This window comes from Bufo gargarizans, chromosome 11 (assembly GCF_014858855.1).
Source record: "Bufo gargarizans isolate SCDJY-AF-19 chromosome 11, ASM1485885v1, whole genome shotgun sequence".
Lineage (NCBI taxonomy): Eukaryota > Metazoa > Chordata > Amphibia > Anura > Bufonidae > Bufo > Bufo gargarizans.
This window is the reverse complement of record NC_058090.1, coordinates 40076545-40103365: the sequence shown is the minus strand read 5'-3', so window position 1 is coordinate 40103365 and position 26821 is coordinate 40076545. Positions and strand designations below refer to the sequence as shown.

At 47.9% G+C, this 26821-nt stretch overlaps 1 protein-coding gene across 8 annotated transcripts in view; it reads right to left on the bottom strand.

The window, feature by feature from the left end:
* Window positions 1–26821, bottom strand: part of MGA (MAX dimerization protein MGA) — an 80029-nt gene that overhangs the window by 26039 nt on the left and 27169 nt on the right. For 6 of the 8 annotated variants that reach the window (XM_044271800.1, XM_044271804.1, XM_044271797.1 and 3 more), the window contains exons 10-16: window positions 16288–16663; window positions 14861–15054; window positions 9682–9825; window positions 4773–4833; window positions 4221–4681; window positions 2958–3186; window positions 1032–1670 (exon numbers count right to left, since the gene is read on the bottom strand). In XM_044271800.1, coding sequence (XP_044127735.1) covers window positions 1032–1670; window positions 2958–3186; window positions 4221–4681; window positions 4773–4833; window positions 9682–9825; window positions 14861–15054; window positions 16288–16663 — 2104 coding nt within the window. The remainder of the gene's footprint in view (window positions 1–1031; window positions 1671–2957; window positions 3187–4220; window positions 4682–4772; window positions 4834–9681; window positions 9826–14860; window positions 15055–16287; window positions 16664–26821) is intronic. The other 2 variants (XM_044271802.1, XM_044271803.1) reach the window with 2 other exon arrangements.

Below are 26821 nucleotides of genomic sequence, written 5' to 3'. Positions count from 1 at the left end.
GCTCCTCACAGGAAACATGGAGACTCGGTTCTAATGATCACTGGGAGTCCCAACAGTTAGACCCCAGAAATCAGACACTTAAAGGGGTTGTCTGTGTTCAAAGCTGAACCCGGACATACGCACATTTTCACACAGACAGCCCCCCTAATATGAGCATTTCATGCTCCGATTCGCAAGGGCTTTTTTGTTTATCTTTTTACACTGCTAGGCAGAAGCCGCCACCTATTTGGTGACATCACCAGCTCTGATGGACAGGCTTTAGCGCTGCCCTAGCCGCTTTACAGGCTAGGGCAGCGCTAAACTCTGCCCATTAGTGGCAGTAAAGTCACCCGGCTCACTGCTGGGCAGAAGCATCCGCCTAGCAGTCCCTATGGAGAGCCTGATACGTCACCAGATCTCCTAAAAATGCCTTTGCCCTGCGAATTTCATGCTCTGATGCTCATATCAGGGAGGCTGCCTGGGTGAAAATGGGGATATGTCCGGGTTCAGCCCTGAACCCGGACAACACCTTTAAAGAGGACCTTTCACTAGATTAAAAAATCTAAACTAACTATACAGACATGGAGAGCGGCGCCCAGGGATCTCCCTGCACTTACTGTTATACCTGGGCGCCGCTCCGTTCTCCCAGTATAGCCTCAGAGTTTTTTTTATCTCTCAGGCTATGAGCTGAGTGCTGCGATTGGCCAGCGCTACAGCATGGGAGAAGGAGACGCCGGCAGGTTCCCCTGGGTGGTGCCTAACATATGAAAATACCGGAGGCTATACTGGGAGAACGGAGCGGCGCCCAGGTATAACAGTAAGTGCAGGGAGATCCCTGGGCGCCGCTCTCCATGTCTGTATAGTTAGTTTAGATTTTTTAATCTAGTAAAAGGTCCTCTTTAACTATTCTGTGGTTAAATGATAAGTTGTGACCTTGGGACAACCCCCTAAGAAAATATATACCGTAACTAAATGTCAATGATTGAAAGTAAAGCATATATATTGAAAAAAAATACACAGGTGCAAAATAAAAAAATAAAAAAAATAATTACCTGTTTTTACAGTCACTGGAGAGGTAATATTTAATCCAACTTGAGAAGCTACTGATCCAACTCGTGGCACATTGGGTGACAATACTAAACTTGGTAATGAAGTAGCAATGCTTTTATTAATACCAGGGTTATTAGAAGGGGAGACTGATGATCTATTCCCTGTAGTGGGTGAGGATTTGACCAAAGGTGAAGACAGTACGGGTGGTGTCAAAACAGTGTCCTTAGTGGAGGGTACAGATGTCAAAGTCATTGCGCGGGCATCGGTTGCGGCTACTATTCCTGCGGGAATGGACAGAGAAGAGCCTTTTGTTATCAGTTTTGTTACACGCATTAAGGTTGGGAGTGAAGGTGTTGCTTTCTTTCTGGGGGGCAAATCAGCGCTTAAGCCCGCAGAAGAGAGGGGTATGGTAGACAAAGATGGCAGGTTCATAGAAGAAGAAGAAGTAGTAGTGAGAGCTGGGGCTTGCTTCCCCGCCGCCACAGTAGAGGAGACGAATATTAGCCGAGTAGACTGGATGCTCAGTTTTGGTGATCCCAGTATGGTGGGTTCAGATGAGCTGACTCCAGGACTTTTTTGCACTGATCCATCGTCACCCATGACAAACTGAGTGAGCGTGCTGCTAGGCCTGGATTGTGCAGCTGCAAAGTAGAACATCTGCATGTCAAAATCTTCCAACTAATGTCTCATCGTGAGTATGGAAGAGTTAGGACAAATCACATTACAGTTCTTTTATTACAAGTTTTTCAGATTTTACCAGTAAAGTGCTTATGATTTCATTTTATATGTACAATCCCTTCAATTATCTTATAACAAAGACCGGTTGCCACAAATGTAAACTACACAGTAATATATCCACATCGCCTATTACAGCAACTTGAACTTAATCATATTTTAATATGTACTGACATAATACTTAATATGGCTTAGTTAGAAAAGGAGGTAAATAATGATGGCCTGTCCTCAGTACAAGTTCATCAGCATCAAATCGTTGGGATTTAGGGATTCCCAGCAGTCGGCTGCTGGAAGGGGCCTCTTCTCTGGTCAGTCATATGGCCGTTCTGCAACTCAACCTCTATACCAAGGGTCAGCAACCTTGGGCACTCCAGCTGCTGTGAAACTACAACTCCCAGCATGCACACTTGCTCAGCTGTTCTTGTAACTCTCATAGAAGTGAATGAAGCATTCTGGGAAATGTAGGTTCAAAACAGCTGGAGTGTCGGAGGATTCTGATCCCTACCCTACACAGTGCATGACACTGAGCTTGGTATACTATGCAGAGCATCTTCAAACAGCTAATCGGCTGGATTACCAGGAGACAGATCCCCAACGACCTGGTACTGATCCAGAGCATAGGTTATCAGTAATGTGTTCTACATTCAGTAAAATTCTTAAACTGTTCATCCCCCTTCAAGTCAGGATTTAGAAAGAACCCAATTCAGTAACTTTCTTCCATGCAAATCTTTGACACCAGTTTCTGTCAAGTCCTATTCTATGAGAAAATGGAAGGATGAAGTAAATAGCTTGGAGAAGCGCCACATACTGTAAACCTCACCTGCACACCGCATAAATATTCATTACTGGTCACATACACGGCCCAGGTACAAATATGGAGCCATGTGTGGCCACGGTATATACCTAGTATATATGAGACTATTATATATTATCAGTGTGGTCTGACCTCTTGGGACCCTCACTGATCCCAACAATGAAGGAGCCAAGGTCCCTCCGGCTTTTTTTTCTGCACATGCGCGCTCCCACAATGTGCTTCCACCAGCTCACTGTGCAGGAAACTACAAAAACCGCTCCATTTAAGCAAATGGCGCTGTGGAGGAGTATTACTGCGCAGGGAAAACCCTGAGGACCGGTTAGGAGCCTGCAGTTTTTTCATTAACCTAATGCAGTCTAATAACACAAGTTATACATACCAGTCTTATTCTGCTGTGAAGGGAGGATGTCCTTTGACTTATCTTCAGTAATTACGTTTGAAGAAAGACTTTTAGTAGCCATTTTGGCACTGACTTCATTCACTTTGGAGAGATGGGAAAGGTTAGGCTGCAGTCTACGTGTAACATAAGCTGCAAGTCTGTTAGCTGGATGAAGTGCTCCCATTTGCCCCAAAAGCAATTTTGCTTGAGTGTGATTCTTGCCATTGACCTACAATAAAATGACAAATAAGAATAATAAGAAAAATTATCTATGTATATTGTAGCAAATATATAAGGGGAATGGTTAGGTCCCACTGTCAATGTACTGATGCATTTCCAGTAGAAATAACTTTTATCCCCTGCATTCCTGGAGTCATAACTTTTTATTTTTTTTGCAGGACAAGTTGGACTTTCTAATGGCACTATTTTATATTGCATACGATGTAGTGGGGAGCTGGATAAAATTCCAAATGGGGAGACATTTGGGGGGGGGGGGGGGAGAGAAATAAAATAAAAAAAATTCTGCTCTAGCTTTATGGATTTCATTTTTACGGCGTTCCCCATGTGGTAAAGCTGAGCTGTTACCTACATTCTTTGGGTCAGTATTATTACAGCGATACCACGTTTATAGAGTTTTTCTATGGTGCCCGCTGCGCCCTGGAGCAGGTACCATTTTTAAAGAACGGACTTCCACTGTACATGTATAGCGGATGTCTTTAAGGGGTTAAAGAGGATTCAGATTTATTACATAAAGAATGCAAGTATTTAATAAAAATGACATGTCAAGAGTGCTGGCAAGTCCTCTTTAAAGGTGTTTTCTGGGAGCAAAATACTGCTGAATTATTTTGGGATAAGTCTTTGGGGGGGGGGGGGGTGACACCTGGCTCTTCCACTGATCAGCTGTCTGAACAGACTGCAGCGGGCCTCTTCACAGCGTAACAAGCACAGCACACGTTTATTGTATAGCGGCTGTGCTTAGCAAAGCAGGCAAGGTGCATTCACTTGAATGGGACTGAGATGAACCTAAGCCATGTGACAGTTGTACGAGACGTCACTGGCCTAGGAAGAGACTACGACACCCACTGGGACGCCACGGCCTCTTCAAACAGCTGATTGGCATAGGTGCTGGGAGTTGGACCCCCACTTATCAGACATCGATGACCTATCCTGAGGACAGGTCATCAATATTAAACACCTGGGAAACCCCTTTAAATTAACAGGCAACAAAAGCTGGTTGAGGGTCAGTAAAACAAGTGGAAATACCTCAACCAGCTGTGCTTGATTGACGTCTGAAGTCTTCAAATGAGCCACTAGTTTGCCAGCAGGAATAACCTTGGCGTAGAATGGCAATCCCTTCCCTCCGTGAGACTTTGCTTCTATATCAGCAGGCTTATCTTCAGGTTCTTCTGAAGGTTTTGCATTTTCAGCATTTACAGGCCTTGGATTTGGAGTGTCAGAGTTTACCTGCTTCTCTGCAGATACTGCAATCTTCACACGAGAACAAAAGGTACCTGAAGCAGACTTTTCTCCTATGCCATTTTCTTGCTTCAACTCAACATTAAAGCTTCCCACCTTGAATGACTGTGGTTCTTTTCTGGTCATGCGCTGCGATGTAATGTTTAATACTTTACTGTCATCCTCTTCCCGGCTGCAGTCTGAGATAATGTCAATGAGCTTGCTTGGACCATTGTTGTTCATCGTATCACACTTTTTTTCTACAATTTCTGTGTAAGTGAAGAAAAAGAAACATTAAGATGATGAAAAAAAAACTCGAACCAGTTGGTCGTAGCGTCTCATTTAGGTGTTTGGCCTTACCATCCTCTTTGTTGGCATCCTTTTCTTGCGCTCTGGTTTTGCTTGATTTAAGGTTGTGCTCCTGAAAATTAAAAAGACGACAACTATTAGCCTCTTCTTTGCAATAAATCCCTGTACCTCATAAAATCACTGGTTAAAGAGCTTAGTGTCTGTGTATGTATACAAACAGTGGAATCTCATTTCTCTGCCTATAAATCCTATACAAATCTTGAAACATAAGCTAAGTGGCTTATAGTATAAATCAATATTGACATTAGACATTCATGCGAGGTGGTTTTAATGAGTTAAAAAAAAAACAACTCTTCTGTACTATTTGTAAAGGTGTTTATTGTATTCTGCAGTCTGTAACATGGTTAAATTTTTCTCTCTCCATTTGCTTCATAAATGCGAAAATAATCAACTTTCAAAACAGTCTTGATTAAAAATGTTTATCATTTTGCTTTACTAGAGTTTGGGCAAGTCGTTCACCTAGCTGTTGGTGCTGCAGAGTATGACATAAATCTTTCAGAGCAGCAAATAATCTTGTGGCACACTACGGTATTGTGCCTGGAGAAGGGTTCTATCAAATATATGAACTTCCCTCCTTGGATGGTTCCCCCCTCTCCACACTCTGATCTGCAGTGTACAAACTCTTCCCCCTTCTCTGCTGCCATCTCTAACACTGAAAGAAAAGAGCGGGAGAGCAGAAAGTGCTGCTCCAAACAGGGGCAGTACTCTGAAAGATTTATGTATCAAAAAACTCCGGCAGTGTATTGAAAGTTACAATTCAGGAAATGTTTACTGAAGGCAGCTGTATCCGTGACGTTTCGGCCACATTATCTCCCTCACTCCTATAGCGCGATTACCCAGTGTGGATACACTTACTCTGCAGTGCTACTACAATTTTTAATTTAGCTTCTTTCAGTTTACCCGGCAATGTTTTGAGACAGGCCTATGCAACTTCCAATACAGTGCTGGAGTTTTTTTTATATATAAATCTGTCCCTGCCCCTGTTTGAAGCAATACTTTCTGCTCATCTGCTCTCTTCTTTCAGTGTTAGAGATAGCAGAAGGGAGGGGGAAGAGTTTGTACACTGCAGATCAGAGTGTGGAGAGGAAGGGGGGGAACCATCCAAGGAGGGAAGTTCACACATGTTGTAGACAGGGAGGAAAACATGTACAAGGCAGTTTGTAGGAGGAGGGAGAATCACAGGGAATCATAGACTTTGTAAAAGCTTAGAAAGAAAATCAAAACATTCAATTCACACTGGTGGGGGGTGGGTGGAGTCAACCGATATAGATTTTTTTTAGAGCCGATACCAATAACCTGTGAACTTTCAGGACGATAGCCGATAACTTATAACGATATTCCCTATTCACCCTAATAGAGCTCTATTGGGGTGAATAGGACTTCACACTGTCCCTGCTGCCCTGTGCATAGTACACACCGCAGCAGGGAGCTCACCATGGCAGCCAGGGCTTCAGTAGCGTCCTGGCTGCCATGGTAACCGATCGGAGCCCCACGATTACACTGCTGGGGCTCCGATCAGAACTGCCACTGCTACCAATCAAATTACTTAGGTTGGGGGACCCTGTGGCCACAGACACCAATGACTTTAATTCTTGGGGGCTGTGGCACTGTGCCACCAATGATAATTACCTTTAATACAAATGCAGAAGGCGGGTACAGCCGGCACCGGCCTCCTGTATTTGTATTAAAATTATCATTGGTGGCACAGTAGCCAGTCACCTGCTATGCTGGCTGCTTGACTCTAGGGAGGACACTCAGGAGGAGGAGGCTGCTGCAGCGGTAAAACCTCCCCTGGCCATCCTCCTGCTTTAATATTAGCCAGACATTCATTGGTGGCAGGGGTGCGGGCAGCTTCAGAGCCCGCTCATTTTATTGGGCTCTGCGGCGGCCGCGTCATAGGAGGGAGGGATTCCCTCCCTTCCTCTCCACTGACTCTGGCCATTGAACATGGTGGCGTGCGCCAAGCTCCATGTTTTCTCATAAGTGAGCAGCGCTGGACACATTATCGATATATCGGCAAGGTTAGATGCCGATAACTTTGAAAAATGAGATTTTTGTATAACTTACCAGTAAAATCTCTTTCTCGCTCTTCCTTGGGGGACACAGCACCCACCCATTGTTTTGGTTGCCCTGACGGGTGTTTTTGACTTGTTGGTGTTGCTTTGGTTACTCCTTGCCTTTGTTTTTCACTACTTGGGCACATAACTGGAAGTCTCTCTCTCCAGGCTGAGGGTATAGCTGTGGAGGAGGGGCTTAACAGTCTTTTACTTAGTGTCACGCCTCCTATGGAGATGAGCTATACCCAAGGTTTTCCTGTGTCCCCCAAGGAAGAGCGAGAAAGAGATTTTACTGGTAAGTTATACAAAAATCTCGTTTTCTCGCCCAATTCCTTGGGGGACACAGGAAAACCTTGGGACGTTCAAAAGCAGTCCACAAATAGGGAGGGACCACAATCCAAGGCGAACAAAAGCACCATAGGCATTAAGGCACCGCCGCCTGCAAGACCAGGCGGCCCAAAGCAGCATCCGCAGATGCATAAAAGTGTTCACCCTGTAAAACTTGGTGAACGTGTGCAAAGAAGACCAGGTGGCCGCTTTGCACAACTGTTCAGCCGAAGCACGATTACGCTGAGCCCAGGAAGCCCCGACCGCTCTGGTAGAATGAGCGGTAACACCAAAGGGCGGATCCCTGCCCTTAGCACGGTAAGCCTCAATGATAGCCATTTTGAGGAAGCGGGCAACAACCACCTTAGACGCCGCCAGCCCCCTGCGCGGACCCTCCGGAACCACAAACAGAGAATCCGAGCGTCGAAAGGGTCTGGTCACATCCAGGTAGATCCTCAGAGCCCGAACAACATCCAGACGGTGAAGATCCCGTTCCCGAGGATGAGCCGGGGACGGACACAGAGAAGGAAGGACAATATCTTCATTCAGGTGAAAGGCGGACACCACCTTCGGAAGAAAATCCGGAACTGGGCCGAGAACCACCTTGTCCTGGTGAAAAACCAAGAAGGGCTCCACGCAAAAAAGAGCCGCCAACTCAGACACACGCCGAAGAGACGTGATGGCGACGAGGAAGAAAACTTTGCAAGACAATAAGCGAGGGGAAACCTTGCGCAGAGGCTCGAAAGGAGAAGATTGGAGAGCCGTCAGTACAACGTTAAGATCCCAAGCAGGAACGAAAGGGCGATACGGGGGAGCACAGTGAGCAACCCCCTGCAGAAAGGTCTTAACTGGTCCGAGCGGAGCCAGAGGGCGCTGAAAAAGGACCGAAAGAGCCGATATCTGACCCTTCAGGGTACTAAGACCCAAGCCCAGATCCAGACCAGACTGCAAAAAGGATAAAACCGTGGGAAGGGAAAACCGCAGCGGAGGAATCCCCAAGGTCTCGCAGAAAGTTAAATAGGCCCGCCAGGTTCGGTAATAAATCCTGGACGATGCCGGTTTACGCGCACGAATCATGGTACGGACCACTTCAGCAGAAAACCCCCGCCACGTCAAGACCGCGGTTTCAATAGCCACGCCGCTAAACGTAGCGACCCTAAATGCTGGTGGAAGATCGGCCCCTGAGAGAGGAGGTCTTCTCTGAGAGGCAGAGGCAAGGGAGCGTCTGCCAGAAGCAACATAAGGTCGGCGTACCAAGGACGACGCGGCCAGTCCGGGGCTATCAGGATTGCTGGCGTGCCCTCCGCCGCGATCTTCCGAAGGACCCGCGGAAGAAGAGGCAGGGGCGGAAACACGTAGAGGAGCGAAAACTCCGTCCAGGGGAGGACGAGCGCGTCCGCGCCGTTTGCTTTTCAAAGACAGCTCTGCAGTGCAGAGAGTGTCTTGCCTCCTTGACACTAAGCAAAAAACTGGAAGTCTCTCTCTCCAGGCTGAGGGTATAGCTGCTGGAGGAGGGGCTTAACAGTCTTTTACTTAGTGTCACGCCTCCTATGGAGATGAGCTATACCCAAGGTTTTCCTGTGTCCCCCAAGGAATTGGGCGAGAAATCATGCATATAGGCCGATAATATTGGTAAATCTGATAAATCGGTCGATCCCTACTACTCTGCATCAAAACTGTGAGCACAAGGGAATGGACATGCCTCAAGAGCTGTAAAAAGAGAAATCCATCCAGGCAGCAGTATCCTAGACACACAGACCTCACATCCAATATATTACTAGAAGGGTCACGCCCTCAGAAAAAAGTCTAAAACTAGGAGCAAGTTGCAAACTGAATATCGGGGAGTCTAAAAATCAATGCATTTTTTTTTTTTACTCAAGGTAACTAACATGTAAAAAAAATGATTTATTTCCTTGTCAAGGGTGTCCATAGCTGTAAAGGAGTTGTACCATCTCAGATATTGGGGGCATATCGCACCTATACTTAGAACTGAGCTGGCAAAGTCCCTGAGGGCGCATGCGTGGCCACCCTCCATTTGTTCGTATGGGAGGCTATTTTCAGAAGTCCTATTGAATTGAATGGGGGGGCGCACCACGCAAGCACAGCCACAGCTCCGTTGACTTCTATAGGGCTGACTGAGATAGCCGAGCCAGCGCTCTGCTATTTTGGACGCTCCCATAGAAATGAATGGAGGGCGGCTGCACATGCATGATGCAACATCTGGGGACTTTGCCATCTCCATTCTGGGAACCGCACCTATCAGACATTGGGGGCATATCCTAGCAATATGCCCATAATGTCTGAGACGGTACAACCCCTTTAAAAGTAGCTCAAGTTAGAACTCTGAGAACAGGCTACTGAAAACAGCACAAATACGGAGCTGTACAGATTTTATACATTTCCAATATTAGAGGATATATGGAAGGCAGCAAATACCTTTTTACAGCACTGTATTTTGACAATTATGGTTAAAATTACAAGTGAAAGCTATTTATAAAAAAAAAAATAATAAATACCTTGCCAGGGGTGTCAGAGCCACATATGCTTTGGTCTTTCATTTTCTTTTCCTCTGGTGCTTTTCGTTGATAGGCTCTGACTCGAGCACATGTCTTCATGCTGTTTGAGTACAAATACATTGGATCCTCCGGGTGTATGTGCGCCTGGTAATTGATTCAGGGATAAAATAACAAAAGACAAATGGATCAGAATTAGACTGGGGAAACACAGTGGGCCAGATTTATCATTAGCTCAGGTCAGAATAATGGAGTGAAAAAGTCCCCAAAAAAGTCCCAAACGCTAAAACTGCGCACAAATTTGCGACTTTTTCTGCTCTGCACTTTGCTCGCCAGTTTTCTGAAAGTGGGTGTGTTTTCTTATGTAAATGAATCTCTAGACAGATTTACTATTGGGACTATTTAAAAAGTCGCAAAAAAGTCGCAATTTCACTCCAGTGAAGACCATGCTTATCTTGTGAGACTTTTGAATAGAACATGCGACTTTTTCATAAAAACGTGCGACTTTTGTAAAGCTGCTTACTGACGGATAAACTGCTACCGTCAAACCACATTTATTACGGTCTTAAAGGGCCGATCATAAATCTGACTTTAGCCATATGTGAAAGTGGAGTGAGCTGTCAGAGTAATGATAAATCTGGCCCAGTGACTTTAATATGTTCTTGGACAGATCCCTAGATAAGTTCCAATCATATAGTGGGGCTTCTGGCCCTTCTCTTACTTTATTAGCCAGGACGCTTTTGGAAGTGGACCTATATGATTTATGGAGGACCAGAAATCCCGGCGTGAAGAAATTCTCCTGTTACTCTCCTTCGCATGATTCTCTCTCTAGAATTGATCTGGCTGTAGGGTCTAAGGCAGGCATGTCCAAACTGCAGCCCTCCAGCTGTTCCAAAACTACAACTCCCAGCATGCCTGGATAGCTTACAGCTATTAGGACATGCTGGGAGTTGTAGTTTTGCAACAGCTGGAGGGCCACAGTTTGGACATGCCTGGTCTAAGGTAATGTTGGATAGGGTCCGGGATATTAAATACTTACCCCACAGTATTTCTGACCACTCCTCGGTATTGGCAATATTGGATTTGGGGAAAGGCCTATTAAGTCCAAGACAGACACGGCGGCTGAATCCTTTTTGGATTCAGTTAGTAGATATTGGCGATATAATATCAGCTGCTTTGAAAGAGTTTTTTGCCACTACTGAGGGTTCAATTCCCATAAAACTAAAAGCAGGGCCCTCACAGCAGAATTGCTGGATAGAGTTCAGACTACAGAAGCTAAATGCGTTACTAGCCCCTCATTAGAAAATGATTTGCATTGGATGGAAGCGCAGGATCTACTAAAGGAACATCTAATTAGTAGGGCCGGGGCCAAACAGTTTTTTAAAACCCAGCACTAATTTTATGGAAGGGGAAAGTACAGGCCATTTATTAGCCACTATTATAAGGACCCAAACAGGCCCATCTTGTGTGCTAGTTATTACAAATGCGTTGGGTGCTCAGGTATCGGGAGATGAGGATCAATGTGGTTTTATGCCCGGAAAGTACATTACTTTTACTCAGACGTTTGTTTCTCAATCTCCAGATGGGAGACGGGGTGCCGTGCGGTGGTCTCACTAGACGCTGCAAAGGACGGATGTGTGAATGGACCCTTACTCTACATCCTGCATAACTCACCAGTATGGATACCCATGCAATATTATTATAAGTTACAGCAAATATTTTGATCCTTGTTGTGGAAAAATAAACATAGTAGGATTCGGTATTCAGTATGAAACGTTACAGCGAGATAAAAAGGTGGGGGGATTGGCGTTGCCTAACCCCTTCCTATATTTTATGGCAGCTCAGCTGCAACATTTTAGAGGTTGTGGAATGCCGGGAAAGGTGGAAAGGAATGGAGAACTGGTAAAGTGGGCGTCTGGGTTTTGCCCTCCTATATCAATTCTAGAGAAAGACTTACATGACTCTTTTAAATCCCTCCCAATTATGGGATTAATGAGGAAAGTCTGGGGAAAATCTAGGGAAATTCTGGGAGTCTCGGATCTATTAGACTTGTCTCCTGTCTGGAATAACTCCCAATTAATAGAACTTTCCAAACTTCAGGGATTTTCGGAATGGGAGCGACAGGGGCTATGGAATATAGGGCAACTCTACTCACAAGGCATCCTGAAACAATTCACGCAACTCTGTTCTGAGTTCGGTTTAGTGTCTAATCATTTCTATAAATACTTACAATTAAGACATGCTATAAACTCACACAATCTAGAGTGTCCTCTATGCAATTTGTCTCTCACCAAATACTTAAAAAATTGGTGGAACCAGGCCCTGTGAAGGGAGCTATCTCCGGCACCTATAAGGCTTTGCAGAGTGAACAGCTGAAAGGTTTCCCACTCAAGGTTAAATTGAAATGGGAGAAGGATGTGGGCCCTATCTGGGATGCCCAATGGGAGGACATTCTTGCACCGACTCCTATTTTGTCCCTTAGTCAAGCAGCTAGACTGTCTCAACTTTTTATGATACATTGGGTATATAGAACCCCAATCTTTTTATGAAAGGTGCGATATAGGTCTGACTCCTGTCCGAGATGCAGGGAGGAAGGGGCTGGTTTGTTCCATATGATGTGGAGTTGCAATTCCTTACAGAGATATTGGGTGGGTATAGTCAACTTGATAAACAAAATATATAGTGCCAATTATAAATTGGATCCCAGATTATGTTTACTTGGGATGTTAGATTCAGATAATTTACAACCGAATATTATATCTGGAATCAACAGAATCCTATATCAGGCACGCAAAACTCTAGCCGCTAAGTGGATACAGCCGCTTCCCCCGAGCATCTCTGAATTCATTGCAAGAATGAATATGATTATTAGATTGGAAAGGGGAATCTATTTGAAGTGTAACTGCCTTTCAAAATATGAAAATATTTGGGGCCAATGGATAGACAAATCTGGAGTTTGCAGCCCATGACTTTGCAAAGTAGTCTTAGGATTTTCTCTGGCTAAGGCCTCATGCACACGACCGTTGTGTGCATCCGTGGCCGTTGTGCCGTTTTCCGTTTTTTTTTGCGGACCCATTGACTTTCAATGGGTCCGTGGAAAAATCGGAAACTGCACCGTTTGGCAGCCGCATCCGTGATCCATTTTTCCTGGCCGTGAAAAAAATATGACCTGTCCTATTTTTTTCACGGCCAACGGTTCACGGACCCATTCAAGTCAATGGATCCGTGAAAATCACGGATGCACACAAGATTGTCATCCGTGTCCGTGATCCGTGTCCGTGATCCGTGTCCGTTTTTTCCTATCATTTCAATGGCAAACTTGACTTAGATTTTTTTTTTCATTTTTCATGTCCGTGGATCCTCCAAAAAACAAGGAAGACCCACGGACGAAAAAACGGTCACGGATCACGGACCAACGGAACCCCGTTTTGCGGACAGTGAAAAAATACTGTCGTGTGCATGAGGCCTAATTCTGGAGGAGGTGATTGAAGTTGATTGGGAGTATTCAATTTCAGTTTGCTTGTCATCGTATTATGAAAATGGTAGAATGGTCTGCTACTATAATGAATAGGTCTTAAACACAAGATGGTTGTCGCTTAATCATATTAAAGGTCTCACATTGGGCAGGAGGGGGGGGGGGGATTTTGTTGGGGCTTATATACCAATAATTTTGTAGGTTGGCTGTTTTGCATTGTACAAATATTATTTTTGCACTATATTGAACAAAGTATATGATGCAAGAAGTTTGCAACATGATAATGTTTATTTTTATAAAACCAATAAAAATGTATCTGATTAAAGGGAGTCTGTCACCTCCATATGGCCATACACAGTGCCTACATGGCTCTGTAGCACACCTATACAGGATTGTAATGGTACCTTTGTTCATTTCTTTAGACTTGCACCAGCAGGAAAAACGAAGTTTAATGCATATGCAAATGAGCACTCGCAAGTGCCCAGGGAGGAGTTCAGTGTGTAGGAGCCCAGGCTGCTCTGCCTTCTTTTCACTTTACTCCTCCCCAGCCTCTTCCTTTGCCCGCCCTCCAAGTCCGGACCTATCGATGAGGCAGGAGACTTGCCTCATCGATAGATCCAAAACGGCAGGCAGCGTTTTGGTGTCCGCCTCCAAAGCGGAATGGAGACTGATCGGAGGCAAACTGATGCATTCTGAGCGGATCCTTTTCCATTCAGAATGCATCAGGGCAAAACTGATCCGTTTTGGACCGCTTGGGAACAAATCTCACAAACGGAAAGCCAAAACGCAAGTGTGAAAGTAGACTTTCCTGCTGGGCATACACACAAATTCTCCGGACATCTTTTTGTCTATAGAGAAGTATTAACCTAAAAAGACACTGAAATCACATGTGATCTTCAGGCGACTTTTATAATTATTCTATGTAGGAGAACATATACATTACTGTCATTGCTCCTCAGTGCAGAATCTGCACCAAAAGTCCATAACAGATCTGCCATGTCTCAACATGGTCTATTAAAAACTCACAAGTATGTTTAAAACTAGAAATCCACCTTTGTACATTATCAGATTTTTAGTAAATTCACTGAAAATAATTATTTTCACGAGGCATTGCTGACACAGTGCAGACGATGTGCATATGCAGTGTAGAAAAAAGGAGTAGAAAATGTAAAGAAAAGACCAATATTTCTACTATCCTGATTTAATCTTAAAGGGGTTGTTCATCCCTTTAACTACACTGCCCTGTCCTTGCAGCGGATGCAGATTGTATCTACTGGGAGCCACACTGCAGTAACTAGCTCTGTCCTCGACACAATGCCAATCAAATATGGATGGCATATTTTATTTATTTTATGCACTTATATAGCGCTACTATATTCCACGCTTTACAGAAATTAGCATCCAAGTGTCCCCAATGGTGCTCACAATCTAAGGATATCCTAAGAAAGCATGGACAATCCCTAAAAAAAAAAAAAAAAAAAAAAAAAAAAATACCAACATCAAATCGAAACTGAATGCAGAAGGCCTTACTATAACAAATAAAAGGATATGCTCTGAAATACCATAAAATCAAAATAGATTCAATAAAATAAATAAAAAAGAAAATTGTGCAACAAATGTGATAAGGTTTAGTTTCAATGAATGAGCTTGCTTGCATATGGACAGTTTTACAATGTGAAGTTACATAAGCTGCTAGAGGTGTCTTACCACAGAGCTTGGACGTCCAACTTTGCCGCCGCCGCCTGGAGACTTGCCCTTCACTGTGTGTTCTTTGTGCAAGATTTTGGGCCCAACAAATTCAGCCTGTTCAGGAATACAAAGAGGCTCTGGATCATCTGCTACATCAGATCTATTCCAGATAGGAAAAGGTACCGGTGTCCGCACATCTGATTTCCTGTCATCTGGGGGGGGGAAGGGGAAGAAAAAATCAGCTGCTGAACTCAGTAGTTTGTATGAATCTGAAATGCTCACTGTCTTACACTGTCCAATCAGTGTCCATATCACCACATGTGGGTACACACTCTTAATAAAAGTAATGGTTACTTTCAGTCCATACATTTCCAGGAAGTATAACAATGCAGAGAATATGCTTTTTTGGAACTCATTTAAAGGGGTTTTCCAAGACTTTTATTCTGACAACCTATCCCAGAGACAGATCATCAGTATCTGATAGGTGGGGGGTCTCAACACCTGGGACCACTGCCGATCAGCTGTTTGAGAAGGCAGTGGCGCTTGCACTAGCGCAGCGGCCTTCTCGTAGCTTAGTCTACGCCATGTGATGTCACATTCATCGGTCACATGGCCTAGGCCTGCGATGGCTAACCTCCGGCACTTTAGTTGTGGTAAAACTACAACTCCCAAGATTTACACTTGCTTGGCTGTTCTCAGGACTTCACAGAAATGAATAGAGCATACTGGGAGTCGTAGTTTCACCACAGCTGGAGTGCCGGAGGTTAGCCATCACTGGTAGGCGCAGCTTAGCTCCATTATATTTGAATGGGGCTGAGCTGCGATACCAGGCACAGCCACTATACCATCTACGGCGCTGTGCTTGGTGAACTAAGGGAAGGTTGCAACGTTACTGCCTTGTCAAACAGCTGATTGGCAGGGGTCCCGGGTGTCGGACCCCCATCGATCAGATACTGATGAGCTATATGTTGAGGATAGGTCATCAGTATAAAAGTCTCAGAAAACCCCTTTCGGCAAATCTATTTCCACTGCAGTCAGACAGCACTTTATCCATATTACAGTTAGTTTTTCCATCCTCAGTTTAAGGGTGCATTCACACAACTAAGTGTTTTGCGTTCCGCAATTTGCGGACCGCACATGGCCCTCGCTATATAGAGAATGCCTAAGCTTGTCTGCGGTTGCGGACAAGAATCGGACATGCTCTATCTTTTTTGCAGGGCCACGGAACGGAACAACGGATGCAGACAGCACACGATGTGCTGTCCGCATCTTTTGCGGCCCCATTGAAATAAATGGGTCCGCACCCGTTCCGCAAATTTGCGGAACGGATGCGGATCCATTTATACGGTCGTGTGAATGCACCCTTAACTGATGATCAAGTGAAAAATCTACATTAAGTCAGTGCTCATTCAAACATACAGTGGGTGCACATTTGTATTACTTACTGCCTTCGGTAAATTTCCTCTTTTTGGCTTTCCCGGAGCCATCCACGGTCATTTCCTGCTGTTCTTCTGTCTGCCTGGCTTCTGGAGACTTCACAGTTTTCTCTGCCTGCACAGGTTGGTAACCGCATCCAGGAACAAGAGAGAAAGCGGTCTCAGATTTATTCTGGGTTGTCTCATCCTTGAGCCCGTCTTTTCCACTATGCTTGTTTTTTAGGCAATCACAACTAAACATACAGGTCTCATGCTGACAGTGAGTGTCCGTGTGCTTTGTAAGACTTAAACTGGAGCAAATGCAACCTAAACGGCAAAAGTCCTTGTTGCACAAGTCTGTCCGTTTGTTAATCAATTTCTGGATGGGTTTGTTTCTCAGAGAAGCCTTGGGAAAATAAAGAATGTGAATATTATTACTTATTAAAATCTTATAAAAAAAAAAAAAATCCAACCTGCGAATAACGGCGGACTATTAAAAATGCATCCGATCAATTTAATAAATTATAAAAAAAATAAAAAATAAATTTCAGTAAAAAGTGGCAATATATCCTATATCCTCAGGATTCTAACACCTCCCGACATTCAAAACAGCAAATGATGAGGCAGCACTCCAATAAAGTGAAGGGTGCTGGACCCGTTTATTTCCCCACAATCAGCTATTTGAATGGCTCGTCCAAGGGCTGCAGCCTCTTTACAGCAAACCAAGCACGGGCCGGAGATGTGACAAAGGCTATGTGACCGATTCACATGGTATCACAGGCTGAGGAAAACTAGATTTCTCTACTTATCGTAAAATCTGTTTCTCTTCAGTTTATTAGGGGACACAGGCTTGACCTTGGGTATAGCTGCTGCCAATAGGAGGCGACACTAAGCACAAAAGTGTGAGCTCCTCCCTCCAGCTATACCCTTCCTACAGGGACTAAGCTAAAACAGTTTCTTGCTAGTATCATTGGGGGACACAGACCGTGGGTATAGCTGCTTGCTGCCACTAGGAGGCGACACTAGGCTAAGAAGTGATAACTCCTCCCCTGCAGGCTATACCCCCTCCAGCCTGGAGAGAGCATATCAGTTTTTAGCTTAGTGTCGTAGGAGGCAGACCTCCCTGCTTTTGCAGGGCGGCTTACTTTTATTATTTTATCTTTTTCCTTTTTTAGGTTTGGGGAAACAGAGTCGCCTAGCCACTCTGTCTACCCCGGGAGCAAGGCCGGTGTCGGAATCCCTCACCGCTCGCCCTCCCCAAGAAACGAAAGTGGACCAGGGCAGCCCAGCTCCCCTGCTTCCCGCCAGCCAAGGGGTCACCTGAATCCGGCGAGACCCTCCGCCATTCCAGTCTCCTGCCACTTCGTGTGCCAGCGGCTGAAGAGGTGGCCCTGCTGGTACTCTGAGAAAGGGTGAAGAGAAGGGGATGAAGATGGGGTGAGTAGTCCGCATTGGGTAAGTACCTCGGCCCTTCCCCTTCCCCCCGGTCACCTCAGCATAAGATGGAGGACCTTTTTTCCTCAGGTGAGCCATTCCTGGTGAGGGCCCCACATTACCTCAGGCCCCAATGTAAGTTTGGGCTTCTGTCCAGACGGGGGGGCCTGGGTTCTCCTCAGATTCCGTCCAGCAGCCGGCACTGGTCCAGTTGTACGGCCTGCGGGGTGAGCTCCCGCGGCCGGTGTTCGGCCGGGGCGCTTGCAGAGCGCCGCTCCGGTCACTCCACTTCCCGGCCGGCTATTCGTTCGGCCGGCGCTAAAAATTTAGGCCCCGGCTCCTCTTCGGGCCTACCGGGACTCAGCCCGTGCAGCTTTTAGCGGCACGGGATGGGTTCCCGCAGCGAGAGGGGACTCACCCCCTCCAGATCAGTGGGCAGACATCGGCGCTGCTCTTCAGGCCCGCTGTGGTAACCGGCCGGCAGTACCGCCCGGTCGGCTGTGCGCCAAACCTTATGTCCCGGCCTTGCGGCCTACTAGGCCGCAACTTTCATTCCAGTTATGGAGGGGGCGGGTTCGTCCTTTAGGCGCGGATTCTCCCCGACTAGCTGTCGCTCCTCCCCCAGGTGCCCGCTGAGCTCCGCTCCCGGTCCTCTGAGCTGGGTTAACCCTTTGTGGCAAGTCGTTTGTTTGCAGCTGGCTCTGCATTATTCGGTGTCCCCTTCTGCAGGCCAATTACTTAGATTAGGAAGTTAACCCTAACCCCTGCCTGCCGGCATGTCCACCCTGGTGGTAGGGTATGGGGCTGGGCCCATGTCCTATTGGACAGGGGAGGATTGCTCACAGTTTCCCAATCCGCCCTCCGGGGCTGTTTGGTTGAGAATGCACACAGGAAGAATTCCCAGACCACCCTTCTGGGTCGTCTGGTGTATAGGCCACCACATGTGAAACCCAGGGGAACACATCTTCCCAATCCGCCATAAGGGCCGTTTGGTTTATAATGCTCCACCTGCACAAATACAGGGGAGCACATCTGAAGGATTCCCAATCCGCCCGCTGGGCCGTTGGTTGATGATACTCCACCTGCACAACTACAGGGGAGCACACCTGAAGGATTCCCAATCTGCCCGCTGAGGCCGTTTTGGTTTATAATGCTCCACCTGCACAAATACAGGGGAGCACATCTGAAGGATTCCCAATCCGCCCGCTGGGCCGTTTGGTTGATAATACTCCACCTGCACAAATACAGGGGAGCACATCTGCAGGATTCCCAATCCGCCCGCTGGGCCGTTTGGTCGATAATACTCCACCTACACAACTACAGGGGAGCACATCTGAAGGTTTCCCAATCCGCCCGCTGGGCCGTTTGGTTGATAATACTCCACCTGCACAAATCCAGGGGAGCACATCTGAGGATTCCCAATCCGCCCGCTGAGGCCGTTTGGTTGATAATTCTCCACCTGCACGGATCCGGGGGAGCACATCTGAAGGATTCCCAATCCGCCCTACGGGGCTGTTTGGTTGATAATGCTCCACCTGCACGGATCCGGGGGAGCACATCTGCAGGATTCCCAATCCACCCTATGGGGCCGTTTGGTTGATGATGCTCCACCTGCACAAAGCCAGGGGAGCACAGCTGCTGGATTCCCAATCCACCCCTCTTGGGTCATTTGGTTGTTAATCCACATGCGCAATCCAATGGAGGACCTCTGGCAGTTCCCAATCCACCCTCCTGGATTGTGGGTGGGTTGGTTGAGTGCCGCCCACACAATCCTGTGAGCGGTCAGATAGGGATGCTGATTCCACCTCCTGGGTGTTTTGATGGTTATATCACCGCCGTCACAGCCTACAACTGCCGTGGCTGGATGATCAGAGGTAGAGCTGCGCACGAGCAGGACATTCCTCCTCGGTCTCCTCCGCACCTCCACCCTTCCTCTTTAGGGGGATATTCAGAACCCTCCCTTCTGACAGGGGTTGGTTCTGAGCGAACAGGGAACAGTTCTGCGGACTCTGATATGAATCTTCTAGACTGCATCCATGCTACCGGCAGTACTGATTGTCTGCATTGCCCCTTCCTTAGGCGGCATTTGCATTGCTACTGGATACAGTCCTTACCCTTCGTATTCCCTTCTTCCACAGGTGGACTGACGGCACTTGCACGGGTCAGTGCCAGCCATTCGCGTCTCCCCTTTCGGTTGTTATCGGATTGCTGTTCCACTGGGTACAGTACTGGCGTTACGCATTAGCCTCTCTCATAGGAGGCGTTATGGCTTTATCGCGGGTGGCAATGTTTGCTGTAAGTATTACCACCTTGCTTAGGTGGAGGAATTCTCTACCCACCGGGTACGGGACTATTCATATGCATTATCCTCTTCCATAGGGGTGTAATTCTCTGCCATTGGGGTCATTTCCTACTGGGTGCGTTACCCCCTGCCATAGATTAGGTACTTGCGCTAACTCAGGATACAGTACTCCCTATATATTTTTCTCCCCTTCATAGGTGGAGTGGTTGCACTTCCATTGAGTGTAGTGCTTACAGTACGTGTTACCCCCTCCATGGAGGGGGTTATTACACTACCGTTGGATGCGGTTCTGATCATCTCCCTACCTCCCTTCCTTGACGGAGGATCGCGCTACCACTGAATACTATTCAACAGTCGTGGCATTACCCCCTTCTACATCTAACAGGAAATCACTGAGCATCTGTGCATGCGTTAATTCAACTAAGCCTGCGCACTAGATGCCTTGGCTTCCTTCACGGGTGGGCCGCGGCAACAGTCGTTGCCATTGGTGCCTGGTACTCTTCATCTAGAGGTATATGGATACTGGGACTGCTCCCATACTGTATCCTTCCGTCTCTTCTGGTGCTGGTTGTTGGCGTAGATAGGTCGTTCTTTGTTCTCTTAGGGGAGTCGCTCAGCAGCTCTTCAGGTGCCCTAGATTCCCATCCCTATGGGCCTCCACCGTTCAGGTCGGTCAGAAATTGGTCCTCTACAGCGTGCGGGTGCACGCCATTGTACAAATGTTGGGATTACGACCCAGCGAGGCCAAGGTTGCACTGACTCTGTATTCTGGGCCACCACTATTCCTCATTAGGTGAGGGTGTTTTGCTGGCGTTCTGCATGGACTACTACAGCGTGTTCTCTAAGTCAGGATGGCCGAGTGGTCTAATGTGCCGGACTCCAGAGTTAATATCTTCCGTGTGTGGGGTGTTCGGGTCTCCAAATGGAGGCGTGGGTTCAGATCCCACTTCGGACAAAACAGCAAGGGTAGTTTTCACAAAGGCCGGAGATCGAACACATGGCAGTGGGTCAGCCCCCTCAGATAGGGGTTCTACCCTGACACTGCTTCGGCGGTTGCTCTGGTTTTGCCCCCTTTTTAGATGGAGTGCCTCACGATGTCTCTGGTTGACTGAGATACCTTGGTTCCATGCTACTTCTGGGTGTCCTTAGGCCTCTTCTTTACGCTGGGAGGGGCAGGCTGTAGCTATTAACTGTACAAGGGGTATTTACATCTCCACTACATGCTAGGGTTCCTACTGAAATTCCTATTGCACGGTTCCTTCGTCAGACGGCGGTTTCTTCTGACTTTGGGATTGGTATCCTGTACGGGGTAGCCTCCTCCTCAGCTGGAGTGTGGCCTTTGCGTTACTCTGGCGGCTTCCTTTGTATGGGCTCCTCCTCAGGGGTGTATTTCATTACCAAGAGATCTGTACAGTGCCAGTCCCTGAGGGCAATGGGCTTCGCCCTGACCTCTTAATGGTCTTCGTTACTGTTAACTGTCCGTTGCTCTGACAACTATTGTTCTTGTGTCGTCAACTTGGGTTTGGCACTGGCGTCAATGCCATAGCTATCAGCACCTTACTTGGGCGCGCTCGACTGGATAGCTTAGTCCCTGTGGCACTCGTCTACCACTACGGGGGTACCTTCCTTCAGATATGTTTAATTAGTCCCTGTGGCACTCGTCTACCACTACAGTGATTCTTGCCTTCAGTTAGGATTACTTCTGTGTCACATCAAGCGATGGTGGTCATTCCTTTCTCTGCTCCTTCCGGGGGCGGACTACGGTCCCCCCAAGCCAGGCTGAGCGGGTGACCGTCACACCTTGTCACCTCTGGTAGGGATTTCGTTCCTTGAACGGAACACCCCTATTTTTCTTTCCTGTCCTTCCTCTAGCTGGATTGCCGACCACCTTTCCCTTCGGTCTCCTCGACCGGTGGCAATGGGTTGTATAGCTAATGGAATCCGGGACCTATTTTTTTCCATGGAGAGTATTCTCTTATCTTGGTCCCTGCCCGGAAGTCCATATATGTCAATTATGGGGTTTTTCCATTACCGGTTCCCTTTAACCAGAGGAGGATCCTGCGAACCTGGATTTTGGTTCCGCTTCCACAGTTGTGGTCAACAACCGGCTTCGCCCCGACGATCGGTGGATCGCTGGAGGCGTTTCAGGAACAAACAAGCCCCCCCTCTGGGACTTCTTCTTATTGTACGTCCATTTGTCCTTTGTCATTTGCATCAGGCAGTGCTCTGCCAGAATTTTCTTCTGGCGGAAGGTCGCCGCTTTCCGGGTCATCTCGGACATGGTTTTCTCTTCTTTCTCCTTCGTATTTTGAGGGCGGACTCTCTATCTGCCATCCATTTTGGCCTCGGAGATTTGCTGGTCCATATCTGGCGCGTTCCGCTGTATGGGTTTTCTGCCTGATTTTCTTGGAGGTCCTTGTCATAGCTGGCGTCTTCCAACGGGATGCTTTTTTTCCTGGATGTCTGGCGGTCGGTTGCTTCGTAGCGGAGTGATGGCCTGGCCGACCAGCGGTCGTCATTTCTAGGGTTCATCTACTCCAGACATCGCTTCTAGAGGGCAGCGTCTTGGTCTTCCGGCAAGTTCGCCGAGTTTTCGGGGGGCTTTTCTAGACATCAACTGTTGCTGCTCCAGGCAGCAAGATCTTGCAGGCGGCAGCGAATGACGCATCCTTGAGGGCGTTTTTTCCCCAGGGGCGTGTGATTTGTTTCCCTCCCCGTGGACTGCTTTAGGACGTCCCACGGTCTGTGTCCCCCAATGATACTAGCGAGAAAACGAGATTTTTGTGAACTCACCTGTAAAATCTTTTTCTCGCGTAGTTCATTGGGGGACACAGCTCCCACCCAGTGTTCTGTTTGCCGCACATATTGGCGGTTGGTGGGCCAGTATGGTCCTCAGTTCTGGTTCATTCCGACTGATGTTGTCACTTACTGGTTGTTTACTGTATTTTCCTTATTGATTTTTTTCTCCTACTCCTATTGCTTGGGCACAAACTGATATGCTCTCTCCAGGCTGGAGGGGGTATAGCCTGCAGGGGAGGAGTTATCACTTCTTAGCCTAGTGTCGCCTCCTAGTGGCAGCAAGCAGCTATACCCACGGTCTGTGTCCCCCAATGAACTACGCGAGAAAGAGATTTTACAGGTGAGTTCACAAAAATCTCGTTTTGTGCAAGAGCAGTAGGGGAAGCAAAAGGAAAACCAAACAATGTACAAACCCAGAATCACACAGGCCACGACGAGGCCCGCAGCCAGAGAAAATGGGTGTGAGCTGTGTCCCCCAAGGAACGGAAGAGAAACTGATTTTACGGTAAGTACAAAAATGTAGTTTTCTAATCCGTATCATTGGGGGACACAGGCTTGACCATGAGACGTTACAGAGCAGTCCCAGGGCTGGGTCATAAACGAAGAAGCCATCCGGCCAATCAGAAAACAGCGTCAGAAGCTGCAAAGGTGTGAACTCTGTAAAATTTAGAAAAGGTGTGTAAAGACGACCAGGTAGCCGCCCTGCACACCTGAAGGGCCGAACCCCCATGATGTACTGCCCAAGAGGCCCCCACTGCCCGAGCAGAATGAGCAGTAACCCAGAAGGGCTGGGCCCGGTCACTGACGCGGTACGCTTCCAAAATGGCCAAACGAATCCATCGGGAAATGGAAACTTTGGACACAGCCAGCCCTCGTCTCAGCCACTCTGGAATGGCGAATAATGAATCCGTCCGTCGGAAAGAGGACGTCTGAGACAGATAGATGCGAATGTCCCGAACCAAATCCAGAGTGTGGAGCGACTGCTCACGAGGATGAGACGGGGCAGGACAAAAGGAAGGGAGAATAATGTCTTCATTGAGATGGAATGCCGACACGACCTTCGGAAGGAAGGACTGGACGAAGGACTTCCTTGTCCTGATGGAGGATAAGGAAGGGCAACTGACAGGAAAGAGTCGCTACTTCCGACACCCTACGGATGGAAGTGACTGCCACCAAAACGGCCACCTTGTAGGACAGGAAGCGAAGGGACACCTGCTGCAAAGGCTCAAACGGAGAGGACTGGAGAGCGCCGAGCACCAGATTAAAAGGTCCAAAAGGATTCAACGGAGGCCGTTAAGGGGCTCAGCGTGAGGTAACCCCTGCAAGAAAGGTGCAGCAAAATTCCGCTGAAAAAGAATGGAAAGGGCTGAAACTTGACCTTTGAGGGAACTGATAGCCAGCCCCAAGTCCATGCCCGACTGCAGGAAAGACAAGTTGCGGCAACGGGAACCGAATGGGAGACAACTGGTGGCGTTCGCACCAACTAAAGTAGGATTTCCAGGTCCGGTGATAGATCTGGGAGGACGATGGCTTCCTAGCCAGAATCATGGTCTGTACAACAGCATCCGAGAAACCCCGAGCCCCTAGTAAAGCGGCTTCAAGAGCCATGCCGTTAAATGTAGCGACCCTAAATTCGGGTGGAAGATCGGTCCCTGCGACAAGAGGTTCTCCCGAAGGGGAAGACGCCAGGGTTTGTCGGCGAGGAGGGAGACTAGAGATGCGTGCCATACTCTGCGTTGCCAGTCCGCGGCCACAAGAATGACGGGCAGACCTTCGTATCTGATTTTCCAGAAAAGACGCAGAATAAACGGAAGAGGAAACACGTAAGGAAACGTGAACTGCGTCCACAGGATCACAAGGGCATCCGACGCACGACGTCCATGTACGGAATCGCCACTATCCCCCTGACATGAAGCAGAGCCATGACTGAGGCCAGAAGCTTGGTAAAGACCCTGGGAGCTGTGGCAAGACCGAACAGGTGGGCCACAAACTGGTAATGAAAAGGTCCCACTGTAAACTAAAGACATTTCTGGTGACCGACACAGATGGGAACATGGAGATAAGCATCCTTGATGTCTATTGAGGACAGGTACTCTCCCGGGTCCATGGATGCAATGACCGATCACAGGGACTCCATCCCGAAACGGCGGAGCCGAAGGAAGCGGTTGAGGGCTTTTGAGATCTAGGATGGGATGGACCGTACCCTCCTTTTTGGGGATCACAAAGCTGCAGAAGCGTGAGAATAGCTTGAAAAAAGGAGTGGGCGGCGGAGGGTGAGGTCAGGGAGGAAGAGCGAAAAAACTGGGGCGGAGGTGGGGACCGTAACTCCAGTTTGTAACCCTCCGAGATGACTTCTCGTACCGAGGCATCCAAGATGTGAGCTAGCCAAAACAAGTTGGAACACATGATGACCTCCCACTCGACTGGGGGGCACCAGAGATCACATGTCATGCAGAGGACGAGTTGGGGGTATAGGGCTTGGTGTCCTTCTGGCGAGGACGCCAGGGAGGGCGAGGCTTGAAAGATAGCTTGCGCTTTTGCTCTGGGGCAGATTTGTCGGCTGGCCGCATCGGGGTGGAGAAACTCCGAAAGGGACGAAAGAGGTCTGCGCTTTTTAGAAGCGCGTCCTACTCTGCGGCAAATGGGTGCTTTTACCCCCTGTAGCATCACAGATAATCTCATCCAGACGCTTGCCGAAAAGCCTGTTACCTGCAAAGGGGAGGGATGTCAAGGCCCGTTTAGAAGCATTATCCGCCGCCCAGCAAGATAGCCACAGGGTACGGCGAATAGCCACCAAAAGGGCTGGAGAGCGGGCCAAAAGCATGACCACGTCCAGAGAGGCCTACAGATGTAAGAGCTGGCGTGGGAAAGTTGCACTGCAATATCCGAAAGTTCCTCTGAGTCGTCAGAGACCCTGACGTAGCTTGTTTGCCCACTCAGTCATGGCCTTGCTGACCCATGTAGAGCCAAAAACCAGGCGAATGGCAGTGCCAGCTGCTTCAAAGGCAAATTTGGCAAAAGATTCCAATTTCTCATTCCTGGGGTCCGAGAAGGAAGCCCCATCCGCCATAGGCAAGGTGGTATTCTTAGCCAGGCGGGATACTGGAGGGTCAACAAGAGAGGAGGACCACTTCTTTGTCAAATCCTCTGGAAAGGGAAGTAAGACATCTAAGAGTTTCAGCAAAGCAAAAAGCCTGTCAGGGAAGTTCCATTCATTGGAAAGGGAGGAATCAAACGCAGAGTGGTTGGGGAAAACTTTTGGCGAGCGGCGGGATAGCCTGAAGGAAAAACTAGAACCGGCAGATGAGGGCGTAGGGATCCCAACCTGTAAGGTTTCTATAACCGCTGCAATGAGATAGTCTACCACAGCGGACAGTTTGGAAGACTGATCCTCCGGTGAGACAAAGTCAGCGTCTGACAACTTATCCTCAAAACACACCTCTTCTAATGAGGACGCGTCAGAGCGAGACTACCTGGGAGGCGGCGGGGAGATGGAGGAAACAGGGGGCGCAGACACCCTTCAAGAAGAGGGTGGTATGGCCCGTTTTGCAGGACGGACGTGATGGGGAGTAGCAGAGGGGTCCCCAGAGTCTGACTGGTCATAAAGCGCACCCACTCCGGCTCTACCATGGGCTGGGCGGGGGGGGGGGGGGGGGGGGTTCAGGGCGACTGGATGGGAATTTTGAGCAACAAAAAGCACATGCAAAATGTTGCTTGGAAGTGACTGCCGGTTTTGGAACCTAGGATCTGGGTTCGGACATAGTGAGTACCTGTAGTGAAAGCTAGGAGGGCTAAAGTTAGACCCTGTAGGAAGGGGGGAAAGGGGTTACCCGGCCTGTGTCCCTTACTGCAGCCTGTCCGGAAAAAGACAGAGTCCGCAGAGGTTCTCCCGAGCAGGAGATGGGTGGAGCCAGAGAACAAGCGTGAAGAATTCGCGCCAGGAAGCTAGATGAAGGAGGGGGAAACTGAGAGAACTCATGCCCCGCCCCCCTAATGGAGTCGGCCGCCGCGATAATTAAAAGGAGCGCT